The 21,095-nt window shown below is 33.5% G+C and overlaps 1 protein-coding gene across 1 annotated transcript; it reads left to right on the forward strand.

The window, feature by feature from the left end:
• Nucleotides 1-179: 179 nt before the first annotated feature.
• LOC126817078 (probable serine incorporator) lies at nt 180-20,764 on the forward strand. The gene is made up of 13 exons (XM_056100395.1): nt 180-754; nt 2,644-2,811; nt 5,059-5,231; nt 6,212-6,288; nt 6,942-7,035; nt 7,460-7,503; nt 10,019-10,189; nt 11,514-11,609; nt 12,151-12,385; nt 13,382-13,430; nt 14,462-14,498; nt 14,991-15,129; nt 16,085-20,764. Exons 1-13 carry the CDS (start codon nt 731-733, stop codon nt 16,365-16,367), a joined length of 1,590 nt encoding a protein of 529 aa, XP_055956370.1. The 5' UTR covers nt 180-730; the 3' UTR covers nt 16,368-20,764.
• The last annotated feature ends 331 nt before the right edge of the window (nt 20,765-21,095 follow it).

The raw sequence follows: 21,095 nt of genomic DNA on the forward strand, positions 1-21,095 counted from the left end.
GTTATTTTTTTTTTTTTTTTTTTTTTTTTTGGGGGGGGGGGGGGTATCTAGTTTCTGACACAGAGGATTCCGCCGTTAAGTGTGTCTATTGTGTGCGAAATGTCCAAGAGTAGTATAAAAGTGCTATCGTGGTAAGAAACCACCCTTAAAGCTTACAAAACGTCTTCAATCAGTACTGTCACAAATGCTGCGTCTGGACAAACGCGACTATTCTTGGCTAAATGGACACAGATCACTATAGATTTCCCCATTGACTCCAATGTTAATTCTCGTATCTTAGACCGGCTCTAACTTTTTCCCAAATTTTCGTTGGGTAGAACGCTTTCTACTACAGATGGAGCAACATGTGGCAACCACTTGCCCAAAAGCACGTATGAGGTTCTTCATGAAAAACTTGAGATACACAAGCTGGAAGTAGAGACAAATAAACATGCAATTTCAGGCCCTACATTTCAACGTAACCAACCTCTCAACTCTTGTATCCTTCCGCATCAAAATTATGAATATTCACCAAAACCTGGCAGAAAATGTATTTTCAAACCCTTTTCCTCAATTCTACGCCATGCAAAAGGGGTAAAAAGGAAAAGGGAGAGGAAGACTAAAAATAGCTTTGGCCCTTGTTTCGTCGTAGGAATATTTGGTGATCTGTGTCCAAATGTAAACAATGGCAGTCAGTCAGTACTCTTGGCAAGTTTTATCAATGTCTTGAAATTACGCAAATTCTAGAAAGATGTTGGGTATATGCTCATCACAGGTATGTTCTTTTCATAGAATTAATGATTATTGCATTTAAAAACATTACAGCAACCAAACAAAGCACTGGCAAGCAATCGCCCCACTTTTTACTTGGCTGATTGTCACTGTTTACTACTTCACTGATTCCTGAACTTCATTTCAACTTCTCCAAATATAAATATCGATTGATAGTGACATTATAATTTACATACTGCCTGTCATCTTTTTCTTTCTCCTTCTATTAGTAATAGAAAATGTTTTTATAGTCTCGACCTATATCTCGACCTTGTCTTTATATGTTTGGGCATTCTCATATTCATTGCCATTGGTGTACACACAATACATGTATTTATTAATATATTTATAAATGTGGGCCAGCTGACTTGATTCTATTTTTAAAACTTGTGTCATTGTATCATGCATTTATATGTGCGATCAGATTTAGTTAGTCACTGTCAATTATATTTTCTTCAAACTTTTATTTGGATTATATAAGCTTCCATTATAAGATTGACAGCATGCATAGGCTACATTAAATTACATACTATATTAGACTGAATATTTAGGTCAGGCATATAATGTTAGCATGTTAAATTCCTGGTCCGCCATCCATTAAAGGCTTATGTATGGCTCAAGCTCTTTTCTTTAATAATAATAATAATAATAATAATCTTTTTTCGAAATCTTCATCAGAAGATACATGAATATACATAATAAATGCAGTCGAACATGACGATGATTCTTTTTAAACATTTACCTACAGGTATTTGCATATAATTTATCGTGCCTTTAACATTAAATAAATCTTTCATTTTATAGGTTGAGGGAGATCTGTCATAAAACGAGTTAAACAAGCCAACAGTGAGACTCATGTTCCCTGTCGAAATCCCAAAAAAAGCAGATGACACATATTAATTAATTGCACATTTATCTTTTTCAAAAGTATTCAGTAAACAAACTGATTATATATGCTTAGTCTAAGCATAAAATGTTCACGATAATCAAAATCAGTCAGATTTTGAAGTATCTGGTAGTGAAACTATACAATAATTTTTAGCCCTCTCCATCAGTTGAAATCAAAGTGATATAATGAATCCATACTCAGAGTTTCATTGCTCTGACTCAATTAGAATGAAAGTTTTACTAACTAATATGGGTCACTTCCTTGTCAGCCCAACAAGTTCAGCAGGGCTTAAAAAATCCTGAAGGTTCTTATTGACACACACCAGTATTCGAACCCCAGATATTCTAGATAAAAAACCTTATCTCTGCATCAGAGAACTTCACTAAGTAAAACTTTCAATTTTTTCATTAAAACAATGATTGATTATTGTTATTTATTACATTTCTGCGACATCCAACTACAATTAAGCATATGACCCTTTCTTTTAAATCAAAACGATAATAGCTGGCTTTTTCCGATATTTTAAAACGGAATAGGTTTGACGTCTAAATGTATGTCATGTACAAAAGCGAATCAAAATATGCGAGAAGTAAAGAACATTTACCAGTCGTGCATGACTAATGCACCGTAATTATGATTTGTTAACTTTACTGACAATATTTGCAGATAAACAACAGTTTTACTACATTAAACTGGGTATGTTTAATAAGTCTCAATAATATAAAATTAACTTATTTTAAAAATGTTACATGCATTAATATAGAAATTAAATTTGCCAGGTGAAACTAAAGGAAACCAAACGTACATGTAGCCAAAAACAAACACATCGGGAGACATCTCAACATTTTAAGCTACGGTGTACGTTCTTTTGGCTAGGGACAATCTAGTGAAGAGTCTAGTACCCATATTGAACAGATTTGGTTTCAGTGGCTGTTATATTTTTCATTAGATATTAGAATAAAACCATGAATGATGTATTGAATGACCATTTTGTTGTATTTTAGCTAGCTTGTTGCTGTGGACCAGCATCATGTAGTTTATGCTGTAGTTGTCTTCCACCAGTTAAAGAATCAACAGGAACCCGAATAATGTACACAGTTTTCTTGGTATTAGCTTTCACTATAGCTTGTTTAATGTTATCACCAGAATTACATGACATCATACAACAATCTGTAAGTATATAAGATAAAACTAGATTAACTTACTCTCTACTCCATTTCTTATCGGATATGAGTTAAATGAAAACATTTAAAGATGCATTTTATAAGAGCTGAATCTGTCTTTTTTCTGGACTCAAATGTTAAATGAATTATTATTTAGGCATTTATTCACTCTCGCACATCTTTCCAGTCCAGTCTTTTATATGGACAAATTACAGCTTAATTTCCTATTTTTAAAAAACATTGCATCTGTCTGTTTTAGACATACTACAGTTTATCTATCACGCCTGTCGGAAGAAAATTGACCCCCCCCAACACACACACATTCACCCTCAAGTTAGCCTCAATCCAAGCATTCAAATAGCCCAGTATATTATAACTACCAGTACTTTGTTTTATGTTATGGCAAGAAGGGCCATGGAAGCCAATTCCGCTTTATTACAATGTACAGGAAAACTGCACAAAAGCAGACAGATTTACTGATGGAGTTATTACCCTTGCTTCAAAAACCTTATAGACCAGCTGATCAGCTGGAGTTAATATTTTCATTGATGTAAACACCATGTATATGTGTTTGTTTTATGACAGGATGTCTGATATATCGCACATACAATATCAATAGTGCAGGATATCAGAACCATTAAATACTTAAAGGGTGTCTCATAACAGGACAAATGATCAAATTCAATGTACAACATTTATGGCATGGTATTCCCATTACTACATTATTTATCTCATTAGTATTCACTGAATCTTACTGATAATAGACTGTTAGTCCTTCACTTTTACGACTTGATCGTAATTAGAGATAAACAAAAAAATCTATATTAGACGACAGTAAATTTTCTCATTCTTGATAAGAAGTTCTGTCGGTGTTAATGACATAGAAATGAAGAGAAACCTCCCGGTGCTTACTAATGGAGATGGTCCACATATTTATATATTTTAAAGATAGATAGAATCAACACTTAAACAAGTCATTCAAATGCCATACTATAACACATTATTTAATTAAGGGTATGGTCAGGGCCGTAACTAGCTCAGAGCAACAAAGGGGGCGGGTAGTGTTCTCAGGGTTGCTGTAAAATTGACGGACAATGTATATCTATTGTTTTTATGGTCGAAAATTTTATCACTTGGGAGGGGGGGGGGGCGAAACTTTTTGCAGTGTGTGGGTTTTCGGGCCTGGGTATGGTATCAATTATAGAGCTCATCTTGGTCTATTTTTTGTTAGAATTTAGAAAGGGATCGATCATCTGCTGTTAAACGATAGAGCATAACTAGGTGCTATCTGATGATAATAGAAAATGAAATGGGGGTTTGACATCCTGCTGCTCTACTCTGGTCTGGGCTAATGAAGACAGGATGCTACTAATAGAAGTTAACTGGCTAGCATTAAACATGTCTGTGGCCAAAATATTTTTCATACCCTGTAAACACAATAATGTGGCGTACAGAGGTTTGTGCATATCTAGTAGTGCTGGATCGATATATATCATTAAATCAATGTATCACAATTCACCTTCTCACGATGCATTTTTTATGGGTTATTTTGCCGCTTCAGCCATTAGCCTGTCACTCTTATCCAGGTCACACATTATCCATCGGTACACAAACACTCTTAAATTGTTTTAGTCCTTATTTTGATCCACATCAATATCGTGATAAAAAAAAAGTTTTATTTCTTCGACATCGGCAGAACTAAAAATATCAATTATACATTTATCCTGTTGTTTTCTTGGTATATATTGACCTGGTTATGAATAGTGATACGAATCATATCGTAGCATCTGAATCGAAATGCAGTGGCAATACCCAGCACTAATGTCTAGGACCAACTCTTAATCGTATGCATCTAAGACTAAAGTAGAGGTCAGTACTGAGAAATGTGAGAAAGGAAGACATTTTTAATATAGTAAAAACGTATAAAAAATAAATTTTTTATTCAAATTTAATATAAATCTTCTGTCCAAAACCACTTAAACTACGATCAGATTTAAAAGGTTCTCTACTCTAGACTTGCCACATTCACATAAGGTTCTGACTTCTGAGACTGTAGGGCAGCTTATAGGAGCTGTCAACCCCACTCGCCCTGCCTGCCACTAATGAGGCATGCAGAAATGGTAATAAAATGTATATTACACCCTCTTATCAATGCAGCTAACAAAAGTTCCTGTTGAGATACATGTACCATTATCTACAACTTTTTTTTCATTTTATTCTGAATTTATCTAATTTTTGACCTTTTATATTTTTCAGGGTTTTAATGAAACATGTGTAATGTTAGCAGCTGGTGAGAACTGTAGTCGTTTAATAGGATATAAAGCTGTATATAGAGTTGGGCTAGGTATCATTGTCTTTCATTTTATACTCATGATATTAACACCATGTGTTCCTAACAGTAACCACTGGAGAGCATCTATACACAATGGGTAAGAAAAAAAAAAAAATTATTATACATAAACATAATTTAATTTCATCATTTAATATTATTTTATAGTGTAAATAAAGCTGCTGAACTTCATTGACATCTAATTTTTTTTTAGTCTTAATCCGGGGGTCACGGTGGCTAAGTGGGTAAGACGCTAGCCTGAAGGTCGGGTGTTCTATTCTGCATTGGCCGAGAAAGTCCATCCAGGTTTCCCGGCGTGGTTCCCCCTTGTCAGTGATGTAGGATGGAGGGCCTGACAAGGACAGCTGTCTAGTCTTTCGAATGAGACGAAAAACCGAGGTCCCGTGTACACATTGGCGTGCACTTAAAAGATCCCTTGACAATTAGAATTCGATATAAGAGTAGGCCATAGTGCCGCTGTCTGGGCAAAATTCCCTCATAGCACACTGTATGGCATATGCCCGTCTTCATTAGCCCAGTCGGAGCAGAACAGTGGGATGTTAAACCCCTTTCATTTCATTTCATTTTAGTCTTAATCCACACTAAAATGTACTCAGATTAATTGATTTTTTTAACATTAAATCAAGAAAACAAAATCAAAATATCAAGGGTAGATAATCTCCCGGCTTGAAATAGACAGATTTAGCTCTTACATAACACCTGTTTAACAGAATTGAACCATTATAATATACAAGGGATTAAAAATCCTTCAATTGACAATCCAAGACTTTTTTATACCATATTAGCAGATTTGTTTCTTCATTGTTACAAAGAGAGGGTGGGAGAGTTGTCTACTGCGGCACTTTCGATCATAAGGTCACTTGACATAGTTTTGATCCTAAACTTGTACATTTCTAACCTCGTGGGTTTTCTCTCCAGTCTTCCGGTTTCCACCCACTGCTAAAGACCCCTATGCGCAAGGGAAGTATTGAAATAAAATTGTACCACATGATGGTCCCACAATGACTTGGCTTGTTTTGAGTGAATATGAAACCCCATATTTCTCTCTCATTGTTTCAGTTATTGGTTTATAAAGTTTTTGATATTATGTGGTCTTTGTGCTGGTGCATTCTTTATACCTCCTGGTTATAGTCTGTGTGAGTATATGTTCATTTAATTTCTCTTAGTTATAGGAGTATATAACTGAGTATATGAGTATTGAGTATACATGTATGTTCATTTTATTTCACATAAAGGGGGGTGGGGTGATCGAAGTGTCTGCGTTGCATGATAAGGTCTGTCATTGAGTCAAGTGGCCTGGTTTCAATTCCCTGCTTGTACATGACAAGGAGTAAAGTCACCTGTCAAACCTCGTAGGTTTTCTCCAGGGTCTCTGGTTTTCTCATACTTCTAAAGATACCTACGATCAAGCAAATTAATGAAATAAAATTGAACCATGTGTTAGTCCCAAAATGACCTGGTTTGTGTTGAGTGGACATTAAACCCCATTTCTCCCTCTTTCTCTATTTCACATTACAACTCTTTCTTTATTACAACTAATTTTTGTAATAAAAATTCTGCTTCTTATTTCTTCAGGATAAAAAAATAATTAACAATTTTTATTTGTTCGAAAAAATATCACAGAGCTGCATATAGTTACAGTGGACATGGATAAAGGTTTCTAGAATGATTAATCATTTTTATTCCCCAAAATATACCCGGAATACCTCTTTTAAATAATTCATTATATTATCAAAGAGATAGAATAGTCCTTTAATCAGTTGTATTGTTTGGGTTGTTTTTTTCGTAGATTGGATGTATGCTGGAATGGTTGGAGGTTTTCTGTTTATATTGTTACAATTGATTTTACTGGTGGAATTTACACATTCATGGAATGCTAGATGGTAAATATTATTAGTAATAAATTCTTCTTCCTTTGTCAACCAGGTTTATAATATAAAGAAAGTTTCATTATTTAGTTGAAGTCCAGGTGGGCAAATGATCTGTGACGTAACAATGCTGTCATAAATCTGTCATCTATTCAACCCAATTTCAATCTAGGGATTTAAATTCAAAATTTTGCCAGCCAATCAACAGGATATAACAATAGAAACTCTATACTTATGGCAAGTAAATTGACTTACAGGTCAGTTTTCCAGTCATTCACTTTCACTATTAATCAGTCAAGACTGGTTAATATCACTGAAACAAAAGCCCTGATTGAATCCCTTGAATATATATGACAAGGAATAGGATACCCGTCTAACCTCATCAATTCTCCTCCTGTCCCTTTTTTCTTGTTGTGTTAATTTGTTTTTATTTCTTTAGGTTGAAAAGAGAAGGTAGACAAAAGAGTAACTGTGGTTATGCAGGTAAAAATGATTTATAATTGTGTACGTACAGTAGCCTTATACAATGTGTATTTACCATTATAGTAGAATATATCTTAATGGAGAAATACACAAAACTTGTATTTATAAGTTAAAAATGAGTTATATAACTCTTTCCAGTAGCCTTCACGTAAAAGGAGCGTGATCGCTCTCGCTCTCCTGGACGCGCCTGGTGAGGTGCGCTTTTTATAGCTCTCCTCAATGCCTAATTTGACTCCCCTCAAAGAAAATAATCAGGAAAAATATACTGGTAATATCATATCGACAATCAACTTGCTTGTCGGCTACAATAACAGCATACCTTAGTGAGCATCCGCCATCCGTTTCATAATCCGAGTAATTAGCACATTTAACGGTAATTTTGATAATTCGGCAAAAATAACCCCAACAAGCCTGCTGGTTATTCATAACAGGTCCACTAAGTTTCCTTTGTAATAATAAACCACGTGGCGAAGGAAGACATCTCGCTCCGCATGGATTGTGAATCTCGTGCTTCGCGCCCCGTCTTCGACTCTCGATCCGTATGAATTCTAGGTAGATATGAAAATAATAATTGGATAATGCATTTTATGGTTTCACTGACCCGTTGTTAGTTAAATTTAAATATTCATTGAATAATCCCTGGGGGGTTGGGATGGCCTAGTGGTCTAGAGTGTCACGCTTCGACCTCTAGTTGGCCGGTCACCTCTGGCTTGCGGCTGTGGTTTCGATCCCAGGTGTGAGCGTATGTGGCTTGGAGATAGGGGCGCCTTCTCAACCTCGTGGGTTTACTCCGGGTACTCTGGTTTCCTCCCACAGCAAAGACCCCTGCGCGTGCGCTAAGATCATTAAAATGAACTTGTCTGCGATATCACCTTCGGTGGAAGCGGACGTTAAACGCTAAGAACAACAACAACGAATAATCCCTGATAGAACACCGGATATCCGGAGAAACAAATATTAATAACTAATATATTTTTCCGTCAAGATCTTAAATGCTTTCAGATTCCCGATAACACGTGACATGCATTGGTTGGAATTAGGTCAATAATGATGATAAACGAAGACAGTAGTCTATTCAGGAATATTACTGACTTGAACTTGTTGAAGTCAGATATTAAAGTTAACGGGAGCTTCGAATTACCCTGTTTCTTACCGGGACCTCACTTGACCCAATTCTGGCCGGTTGGTTTCGAAATAGATTAAAATCTCTGGACTTTATCACAAATGCTAACAAAGCTCTCCTCAAGAGATTCAGGAGAGCTTTCTCAGGAGAGCGATTTCCTCTTTTTTCAATTTCAGGAGAGCTTTTTTTGACTCCCCAGGAATTTATTCACGTGAAGGCCTGCTTATACAGTCTATATTTAGTGTATATTATATACTACTGAACTATATATTAATAAAGATATACATAAAACTTATACTTACATACTACTATTGCAACCATACTAGTGGTATTTCATTAACTATAGCCAGTTATTACAAATTGCTGAGAGTTGGATGGCCGAATGGTTAGCATGTGCGCGCTGTGTCATAAGGGTTGTCATTGCGTCAACTGACATGGTTTCGAATCCCCCGTTGTACGTGGCAAGGAGTAGGGTTGCCTGTCCAACCTCGTGGGTTTTCTCCGAGCCCTCCGGTTTCCTCCTACTGCTAAAGAACCCTACACCCAAGCGAATTATTGAAATAAAATTTAACCAAATGTTAGTCCCGAAATGACTTAATTTGTGTCCAGTGGACGTTAAACCCCTCTCTTTATTACTAATTGCTAGATTTAAATGTAGACATTGTGGTAGTGTAAACAGAACTTAAGTTAAAACCAACTCAATTTGCAATTCTTCAGAATGTTGATAAATAAACAGCCAATCTAGACTCACAACTTTTGATTTGTTTGAAATTTGGAACTAAGCTTTTTAATGGTAGGGTGAGGGTGGGAGCTAATAAATAAAATGAGGTTTAACGTCCTACTATTCTGTTCCGAACTGGGCTAATGAAGATGAGGGGAGGCTAATAAACTTAATTCCCAATATGTGGTGTAGTTCCAAACCTCGCAATAAAAGGGACTTTTTGTTTAATGTAAGGGCAGTAGTAAGTTGTTCCCTTCGTGTTCAAAATTTAGCTGGTTTGTTGCCCAATTATTTCTTTATGTTACTTAATAACGACTTGTGAAATCTTGTTAAAATGCTGCAGTGAAATTAACCATAGTAATTGTGTTCAAAATTTAGCTGGTTTGTTGCCCAATTATTTCTTTATGTTACTTAATAACGACTTGTGAAATCTTGTTAAAATGCTGCAGTGAAATTAACCATAGTAATTGTGTTCAAAATTTAGCTGGTTTGTTGCCCAATTATTTCTTTATGTTACTTAATAACGACTTGTGAAATCTTGTTAAAATGCTGCAGTGAAATTAACCATAGTAATTGTTATCCATAAATTATGTTTTATTTGATTATGTTCCGATTACTAAATGCCATTCAAATAACATATTGGTCATGCTTTTTTTTTTATTATTTTCCAGCAACCCTGTTTTGTGCCTTTCTATTCTTTATGTTGGTAGTAGCAGGACTTGTTTGTTTATATATATTTTATGCGTTTGAGAATTGTAATACCAACAAGATATTTATAGCCGTCAACACCAGTCTCTGTTTATTGCTTACAGTTATGACACTTTTACCATGTACATCAAAACGTAAGTATACAGTTGTATATTCTATCAAAGTTATACATTTGATTTTCTTCTGGTACATGTATTTGTGACCTGTGTGTGTCGTAGATGGAAAGTAATAATACAACCTTTCCTTAAAACTGTTGATCATCATTGAAAGGTTTTTAAATCACTTGCAAACTGTAATGGTTCAATTTATTCAGTATTTATAAAGATCTGATAAACTGTTATAAACAATCTAGTGTCATCTATAAGTGGATCTATTTTTAATCTGATTGAATCCACGACAAGACATTTTCTTAATTAAATGTGAAATAATCAATTTGAATACATTCTAGTGTGGATTAAGATATGCCTTGAACAATTAGATATTCCCTGAAAATTAATAATATATTTCACTATCAAAATTGCAATCAATCATTGTTTGATTGAGGCAAGATTACAAATCTCAATGATTTAGACATTTTGCTAAGCCAAAGGACTAAACATATTTTCTGAAAAATTATTGTAACCTAACTGGTAAAATGAATGTGTAAATATAATGTACATGTATAGGTAATATTATAGGTTATGGTTACTACAGGCATCAGTTCTATAGTATGACTTTTAGTATTTTATGTGTATAAGTAATGTTAATTCAAGGATACTACAGGCATTAGTTCTATAGTCTCACTTGTAGTATTTTATGTGAATAGCTAATGTCCCAGTTAACGTTGATGGTTAGATTTACGTAAAGTTTACATCATTATGGTTAGATTTTGGTTAGCGTTCAATAATGGTAAAATTCTTTGGTTAAATTTATGTTACTTTTACGTCATAATGGTTATGGTTACTTTTACGTCAGAAAATGACGTAAATGTAACGTAAACTTTATGCAGGGATACTACAGGCATTAATTAGTTCTATAGTCTGACTTGTACTATTTTATGGGTATAAGTATTGTTTAATAGTCAAGAGCGGCATTAGGTAAGATATTGTAACAACAAGAGGCCGTAGGCCCAAGTGTCTTTATAATATATTACGCAATGTCTTAAGCTCAAGACCATTAAACGACTTAAAATACAGACACTCCGCACATGCTTTTACAGTGAAATGTGTCACGCGAGTCCAATATTTCACTAGTATAAATAATGTACGATTTGCAAGTTGCCCGTACGATTATTTGAAATAGTGGTAGGCCAACATCAAAGGGTGATGTCACATCTGTATTTTAAGTAATGTTAATGCAGGGATACTACATGCATCAGTTATATAGTATGACTTGTAGTATTTTATGTGTATAGGTAAAGTTAACACTGGTTTACAACAGACATCAGTTATATAGTAGTATTTTATGTGTATATTATAGGTAATGTTAATGCAGGGTTACTACAAGCATCAGTTATATCTCTATATGTGGTATATTTAACATGGTCAGCTTTATCTAGTGAACCACCAGAAGAAAGTAAGTACCTGAATTTTGTAACAAGGCTCTTATTTCAGTCATCTTTGCCAGATTACATTGAACCCCATTTCATTTCATATTTGCCTGTGTTGGTGGACTTATTACATTTAGCCCCATTTTATTTCATATTTGCCTGTGTTGGTGGACTGATTACATTTAGCCCCATTTTATTTCATTTTTGCCTGTGTTGGTGGACTGATTACATTTAGCCCCATTTCATTTCATATTTGCCTGTGTTGGTGGACTGATTACATCTAGCCCCATGTCATTTCATATTTGCCTGTGTTGGTGGACTGATTACATTTAGCTCCATTTATTTCATATTTGCCTGTGTTGGTGGACTGATTACATCTAGCCCCATTTCATTTCATATTTGCCTGTGTTGGTGGACTGATTACATCTAGTCCCATTTCATTACATATTTGACTGTGTTGGTGGACTGATTACATTTGGCCCCATTTCATTTCTTATATATTACCGAGGGATATGGTGGTATCATTTAAACTTTCTAAACCTCAGGTTTTTATTTTATTTTTTTCAGTTGACATTTTAGAAACTGTTGCTTTAAAAGCTGCACAAAAGGGTGATCCTAAAACTGGTGAGAAAGCAACAAAAGGAAGAGTAGGTTTTGTTTCCAGTGTTGGACAGACATTCGTACAGAATATAACTTCTACCAGTTTTCATCTTTGTAGACCTAGTTCTACCTTTCCACAAGCTGATCTCATCTCTGCCTACGCGGGTCTATTAATTATGTTAATTATGGCAGTATATTCCAGGTAACCATGATCTTATGAGATAATAGATAAACTTCATCCAAACCAACTGACTTAGCATTCCCCAGAGCTGTGACAATTGTCTGATTTCAGTGGCAATATGACATTGTGACATGAACTGGGTCTGTACCAGGGTTCTTAATCCATAATGAAAAGAATTAGGACAAGGCCATAAATTGACCATCAAATGTGGTGTGGTTTCCCCTTCTCAGTGGTGCAGGACGGAGAGCCTGACAAGGACAGCTTCAATCAGAAGAGATCCCATGTACACATTGTCGCACACATAAAAGATCCCTTGGCAGTTGGAATTCGATATAAGAGTAGGCCGTAGCATCATTAGCCCAGTCGGAGCAAAACAGTAGGATGTTAAACCCCAATTCATTTCAGAAAAATCCGTCTTCATTAGCCCAGTATAGGAGCAGAACAGTAGGACGTTAAACCCCATTTCATTTCATTCATTTCAGAAAATAGAGACAATAAGCTTCTATTCTTTTTTACATTAAAAGTCTTCAACAAAAATATTTCTTGATTATTTGTTCTGTAGCATGTCGTATTCTGAATAATATTTCTCATTACCAGAAAAAAAGGATGAAAACTAGGTACACCTACATGTAAATAAGCAGGTTGATAGACTGGTTTAAAAGCCTAATATCCCAGAGTAAATAAAACCATAAGGAATTTATTCAGCCCATATAGAATTTTAAAAAAATATAATGGTAATCCTCTATTTATATATTGCGATACTCTAAACAGAAGTTTCTATTGCACTTTTTCAAGTTTTCTCTGTTGAACTATTGAAGACGCCTCTCACCCAGAAATTATTCTAATTTAGTAAAGTATGAGAAAATTTGACAGAGCTCTATCCAGCAGCTAATAATCAAGATAATGCTAAATATAACGAAACTAATCAGTGCTTATATTTAAAATAAAGAAAATGCCTTCTGTCACAGTGGGTCTTTTATTACAAATTGTTGTTTCAATATAATATTTTTATTTCAGTATCAGAACATCTCATCAAGAACATAAATTTGGAGTTAGGGCAACTACAGTAAGTTCAGATTTTTGGCATGATTTATCTATATATATATTTGTGACTGTCGTTTGTCTGTCTGTCTGTCTGTCTGTTTGGGGTTGGCGGCTACACTAGGTTTGCCCCGAGTCTGAAATTTGGGGTATAGGAGTAACTTGGACCAAGGAGTAACATAGGCCAGGTGGCGTTAGTCTACCACTTCCGGTTTCGGAGTTATGACCCCCGAGCGAAGCCGGTCTGTTCGGGGTTGGCGGCTATACTAGGTCTGCCCCGAGTCTGAAATTTGGGGTATAGGGGTAGCTCGGACCGGGGAGTAACATAGGCCAGGTGGCGTTAGTCTACCACTTCCGGTTTCGGAGTTATGACCCCCGAGCGAAGTCTGTCTGTTCGGGGTTGGCGGCTACACTAGGTCTGCCCCGAGTCTGAAATTTGGGGTATAGGGGTAGCTCGGACCGGGGAGTAACATAGGCCAGGTGGCGTTAGTCTACCACTTCCGGTTTCGGAGTTATGACCCCCGAGCGAAGCCGGTCTGTTCGGGGTTGGCGGCTACACTAGGTCTGCCCCGAGTCTGAAATTTGGGGTATAGGGGTAGCTCGGACCGGGGAGTAACATAGGCCAGGTGGCGTTAGTCTACCACTTCCGGTTTCGGAGTTATGACCCCTGAGCGAAGTCGGGTATCCTGCTAGTAGCATATATTATGTAAAAAATTTTATCCTTTGCTGAACAAGGATAGTGAGGGATATTGAAATGAGCTTTGTTCGTCCGTCCGTCTAGAGCATATCACATAATAGTCTTCTTGTTGGGCAATTAATCTAATCATGGGTTTTATTTGTTATGAAATATAAAATTACATTTCAGTTTAAGATTTTAAAAAAACGGCAAATCACATAAAGTTTTACCATTTTTGAATTCCTGATGACTTATGAAATATAAAAATTACATTTCAGTTTAAGATTTAAAAAAAACCAAAAAACGGCAAATCACATAAAGTTTTACCATTTTTTAATGCCTGATGACTTGTTACGGTTTTTTTATGTTATTTTTTTTAGGAAATTAGAGCATGTTGTTGTTGTGTTATTGAAAATAGTAAGTACTTATTTTTTTTTAGATTCAAGATTTGTAGTTTACTGTATATTGTAAACATTTGTTAATATTCATGATAAAATAGATAATTCCAGACAGTCATAGTCTATGTTGCATTCATTTAGCAATTATTAATTATTCATGAAAATGACACCCGCAATTCTTATTAATTATTCATGAAAATAGAACCAGTTATTATTCTTATAGATTATTCATGAAAATAGAACCAGTTATTAATCTTGTTCTTATTGATCATGCATACAAATGAGACCAGTTATTCTTATATTCATGCATACAAATGAGACCAGTTATTCTTATATTCATGAAAATAGAACCAGTTATTAATCTTATGGATTAATCATGAAAATAGAACCAGTTATTAATCTTATATATCAATCATGAAAATAGAACTAGTTATTAATTATTCATGAAAATAGAACCAGTTTTTAATCTTATAAAACTATAAGATATATTTATGAATTTGTTACCTTTTAGGAGACAACCCATCTGAATTTGGGGGTCAAAAGGTTATACACAATGAAGTTGGAGGACTGGAGTATAATTATTGGTTCTTTCATCTTATGTTTTGTTTAGCTGCTCTGTATATTATGATGCAGTTGACTAATTGGTACAGGTCAGTAGTAAAATATATCTCCTTATTTTACGACAATAGCAACTAAGTGTCTTTTAATTCATCTTGTTTTATAACAGCAGCAACTAAGTGTCTTTTGATTCATCATCTTTTATAACAGCGGCAACAGAGTGTCTTTTAATTCATCTTGTTTTACAACAGTAGCAACTAAGTGTCTTTTAATTCATCATGTTTTTCACAACAGTAGCAACTTAGTGTCATTTAATTCATCATTCCGTTAAAACAGCAGCAACTAAGTGTCATTTAATTCATCATTTCTTTAAAACAGCAGCCACTTAGTGTCATTTAATTCATCGGTAAAAAATTATAGGCAATATTCCCCAAGCAACAAACTTGACAAGACTGTCAAATGCTCGAAATTCGAAACGTGTCCTGGATTAATACTACTTCTAATACAGTCAGGTTCATTGCTTGGGGAATGTTACCTATACTTTTAATTAGTGATCCCCAATTGCATCAATAAGATCTAATTTGTCCTGCACTGTACAGGGATTCTTCCATCCATCAGCAGTACTTTCAGTCTTGGATTTAATTCATTATTATTTAAGAAAATAACCTTTCACTTAAAACTCATATCAAGGCTTAGATAGGGAACCAAACTCCATCACTTTGGGCAAGAGTTAAGAATTTGGCCAAAGAAACACTCTGTGTTTTCTCCTTCATACAGTACATTTGTAGGTATTGTCATAATGAGCAAGATCAGATAATTATTGAATACAAGATTATGGACTAAACATAATTCCTGCAGTATGCCATCTTAGCATCCTGTGAAAGACTCGTTTACTTATCCTGGTATTATATAAAAATACAGAGAATAATTCTGCATACTGTTTCATGCTTTCAGCTGAGTTTAAGTACCAAAGACCAAATAATAGATATATATATTCCAGTACATGATGAAATTAAATCATAATTATTTTCTATTCTTGTTCTGTAGACCTGAAGAGACAGATATCAACAAATTTGGATTAAATTGGTCGGCGGTGTGGGTTAAAATGACGTCAAGTTGGACATGTATACTTATATATCTATGGACCTTGTATTTTCCACAATGTTGCCCAGGAAAACATTTAGCAATTATTAGAGAACTGGATTTGGTAGAAGATAGTCCTGATAATGCTGCTCTACAGGATTCTGTTATAACTCAGCCCCCTTCTGCTCAAAGTGCTTCACGAGGTGATTCTAGAGTATCTCTTCGTGATATATCATCAGAAGTTTAAAATGGCTAAAATCTCTTCTGATTTTCTGTTCTCGAATTGTCTGAATATTTAATTTAACCATATAGATACCCTGTTATAGTATAATTGTCCACTCCCATTCAGAGAAAGAAAGAGACTATTAAAATGGGTTCGTCTGTCTGTCTGTTCATCACACAGTTGAGGTAGAATGTTCAAACATGGTAGGTGAATGTCTTGTCTGAGTTGATGATGTGCATGGTCTAAGTATAGATAAGCAGTTTGACTTGTTAATGCTTTGATTCTAATTAAGTAAGAGTGATGAAACTTTGTGTGTAGTTTTATAGGTTTATTACATCAATACCTTGGCCTTTGATAATGAGCATTGATGACTTTGATAATGAGCATTTTCTGCTTCGGTTAAGCAGATTGAAAAGTAGTTTGATTGTTAGATGCTTGATAAAGCTGTAATTCTACGAGTATCATCTATTTATTTTAGGGGACATCAGCTTCACCGTGGATTGTTATGAGTTTCTATGTTTTTATATTTTATTATGTGTAATATTTGTTGGGTTTTTTTCTGTGATAATGGAACTATAGGCTTATCAAATCTTACTAGATGAAATTTGACATTGATCTCTAGTTTTTTGGCATTACTTAATACAAAAAAGTTTATTTTACCTCATATTTAAGGTTGATTGGTATAAATTTTATTATTGTATAATATAACTAAACTGTGTCAAGGAACACATTATATTTTCAATATTTAATAGGTTTTAAGTAACAATTGATGCGATGATATACTTATTTAAGTGGTAAGTGATACAATCACAACCTTAATGATTAAGTTCTAAGATGTGGTAAGTGATGCTATCAGTCAAAGCCTTATTTAATAAGTTCTGAAATGTCATAAGTGATGGTATCACAGGCACAGCCTTATTTAATAAGATCTAAGATGTGGTAAGTGATGCTATCAGTCACAGCCTTATTTAACAAGTTCTAAGATGTCATACGTGATGGTATCACATCCTTATTTAATAAGTTCTAAGATGTGGTAAGTGATGGTATCACAGCCTTATTGAATAAGTTTTATGGTGTGGTAAGTGATGGTATCACAGCCTTATTGAATAAGTTCTAAGATGTGGAGAATGATGGTATAACAGCCTTATCTTAAACAAATTGTTGTTTTGCTTTGATCATAATTTGTTTTGTTTTTCATTTTACCCCTATTTAAGGTTGGTGGGTATGTTTTTTCTAACTAATTCTATAAATGTAATTAAGCCAGACAACATGAAGAAACATGTTCATTTTTGATATTTATTTTTGGTAATTTACAAATTTCACTTGTTAAATGTCACTTATATTCATTATGCTTTTATCTTAACAATGCTCATCATAAACAAAAATGGCATACGATCTCCTGGATAGAGATGATCATTATAAATCTATATTTTGTATTACATTTGGCTCAGGTGAAATTTTGAACAAAACTATATTATATATATTAAAGTATGATTTTGGTTTGACACAGATTGGATCTTGTTGATATAGCAATAGTTAATAAAGATAATCATTAATGCCTTATATTTGATGACAGCAGATTTGATAGAATCTCGTTTATGGTCTTACTATGCATCTCTTTTTATATTGTTAATTACTTGTTATATTTCGGAACAATTGTTTATCACTTTGAAATTAATGAAACAATTGTTTATTTCTTTGAACATCATGGAACAATTGTTTATAACTTGGAATATTATGGAACATTTGTTTATTTATTGGAATATGATGGAACATTTTTTAAAATGATAGATGTAGTTTTGTCTTTTTATATAATTTTAATATTTTGTAACTTAAAAAGCAATAATGTAGTTTTTGTAGTGTTTATTATGATGTTTTAGACTTAGACTCTGATTTGGTGTGGAATTGAATTGATCTGATATGTTACAGTTCAATTTTCATATGGAAAGATTGTACAGTTGTTGCTTTGTTGCCAACTTTATTTTGGCTCACAACACTGTCAACTGTTGAACGCATAATCAGTCATATATCAATATTGACCTTATCTACAGACCTGGGAACGAAAACAGATTGTCAACACAAAACACAATCAACACATAAAATGATATCAAATCAATGAGGAAGTATTGTTATAATGTTGTGATTATATTTTATTACCTCCTAACGCAAAGTTTTTATCTTTGCTTAAACTACACATTCAACAATTTAGTCCCAATGTTTATGCTATTTATGTGCATGTCTGTAATGTTTGCTTGTTTAATAGTGTATATAATATTTATTGAATCACACTTCTTTATTGTGTATTTTTTCTATCAAAGTTTTCATGTATTTTTCTGTCAAATTTTTTGTGTATTTTTCTGTCAACTTTTTCATGTATTATTCTGTCAACTTTCAATGAGCTCACCCCTGTAATTTTTTGTCTACAACAATGCAATTGGTGTTGGGATATTCCATAATGCGTGATTTTCTAATCACATTTCCTTTGTTTTGTGGAGGTTTGTCAATGATAATCACAGATGACATGGTCTGCTAATCTAAGTTGAAATAAGACATTGAGATTTTATTTACTGTTTTCATCTCATATACCAGGTAGTACCGGTAATACTGGTAATTGTTATTTTAAGGCTTGTTGTGTTAAATTATACAAGTTTATCTTATCTCAGTCAAAATATAAATATTTTTTACATTGTTTTGTTAAATATTTTCAGCATTAAGGAGCAATTTAAATGTTGACCTTTTTGCGTAGTGTTTATAATGTTTTGTGTTAAACAGTATATTTGGACAGTTTTAATAACCATGTTATTATATAGCAATTATAATAATTACTATACAATTAAAATAAATGCTAAAAATTGACATTCTGAACAATATGTCACAATAAATGGTAAGTTTGATAAGAATACCACAATTTAAATGTTGACATTTTTAAATACCGTTTCTTATAATGTTTTGTGTTAAACACTATATTTGGACGGTTTTAATAACTATGTTATTATAGCAATTATATTAATTACTACGCAATTCAAATAAATGCTAATAAACTAAATTCTAAACAATATGTCACAAAAAAATGTCAATTAAATGTTGACAAATTTCCATAGCGTTTATAATGTTTTGTGTTACTATAATTGGACGGTTTTAATAACCATAAATTAAAAGTTCACCACATATTCATCAAATTTATGTAATCATTTATCTATAAGATAAATTATAAGAACACCACATATTTATCAATTTTATGTAATCATTTATCTACAATACAAATTATAAGAACACCACATTTTTTTTTTATATTGCACTCTTATCAACATTAACTTATATTCCATATTATAAGGGTAATCAAAACAGTGATAAGTAATATATTTCTATTATATATTGTAGTATATTTTGATTTATTTATAATAATTGTAGTACAATATATAATCTTTGTGATAATCTATATTTGTGATGTCTTTATGTAATGCAATTCTGTATATATTATTATTAAGTGCCAAATTCAGACAATTATCATTGCAGATCTGTTCTCCGAGAAAATGTTTTTAGAGGTTTAGCTTTTGTCTGTCTTAAAGATTATTGGATATTTTTCATTGTGGAGATTATTCTACGTATTAAGACAGGGTGTTTTAATTTTCTGAGAACAGAATACCAAATGAAATAATGAGTGTCTTTGAAAATAAAATTACAAGAATTTAGGAGAGTTTGAAAATGCTCAATGTAAAGCTTGATAAAGTTTTATTTAGATCTTTTTCTGCTTAATTCAAAATATAGGTAGATTTTATGATGCAATAAGAACTATTGGGCAATGCATGTCAAGTTGAACTCAGGGTGGTATCTCTAAAGAGACTTTGACTGCCTAGTTCTTCTTTTTGGGAAGGGTTTCATATGGAGGATATATTCTGGTACCTTGACATTCAATGCTAAATGGTTTAAATTGTAAAGATCTATAAAACTATAATTTATTAAAGATGCATTATGTAAGAGCTAAATCTGCCTATTGCAGGTAGTTCTGCTGGCTTTAAATTTTATATCAATTATTATTTCACATGATAAGCCGAAAATCAACTCTCTAGAACATCGGATAGCTGAGATTTAAATGGATTTGAACACTCACGAGATTTAAAAATTTAATGATAAAATGGATAATCTAGGCCTAGTCTTGGTTGTCAATTACCGTTGCTACAATAATAAATAATCTATGCTACATCTTCAAACAGTCATAATGTAGCCTAGAATAAAAAAAATTGAAGGAAATTTTCAATATATTGATTTTTCACTATCTTGTTTTTTTTTTAACTATTAAAGCAAGAACAGACAGCTCTTTATCAAGTCTTACATAATGTATCTTTAAGGAGTGCAATATTATATGATGACAATATACTTAGTTTTATTTAGTATTCTTAGTAATAAAATTGTCCCTTGTTTATTCTTAATAGGAAGTGTTTTATTCTGTCCCAGGCATTTTTATGCCTATAATTTTGAAGGCTGAATTTTCACTGGACCACAATCATAAAACACCATTTATTGATATCGTATGGCAACGAAAATTCATTAATATCGGTACTTGGTAGATGATTTAGATGTATTGTTCGATAAATATGTTACACAAATATCAAAGATGCATCTGCAAACATCTAAATGTTTGAGATAAAAGATGGTACTACATGTACTTAGTTTTACCTGATAAAATCACGACGCGAATCAGATCGGGCTTTAAGGAGCAAAACTGTCAACTCTTTCTTCAAACCAACGATT

This window comes from Patella vulgata, chromosome 4 (genome assembly GCF_932274485.2).
Source record: "Patella vulgata chromosome 4, xgPatVulg1.2, whole genome shotgun sequence".
Taxonomy (NCBI): Eukaryota; Metazoa; Mollusca; class Gastropoda; family Patellidae; genus Patella; species Patella vulgata.

What these genes read in the sequence shown, in the direction of transcription:
- LOC126817078 (XM_056100395.1), top strand. Translation starts at nt 731, where the DNA reads ATGTTGGGTATATGCTCATCACAG. An exon ending in TTTACCATGTACATCAAAAC is followed by an intron (nt 10,190 to 11,513) that starts GTAAGTATACAG and finishes TGTATATTATAG; the next exon opens with GTAATGTTAATGCAGGGTTA. An exon ending in CAGTTGACTAATTGGTACAG is followed by an intron (nt 15,130 to 16,084) that starts GTCAGTAGTAAA and finishes CTTGTTCTGTAG; the next exon opens with ACCTGAAGAGACAGATATCA.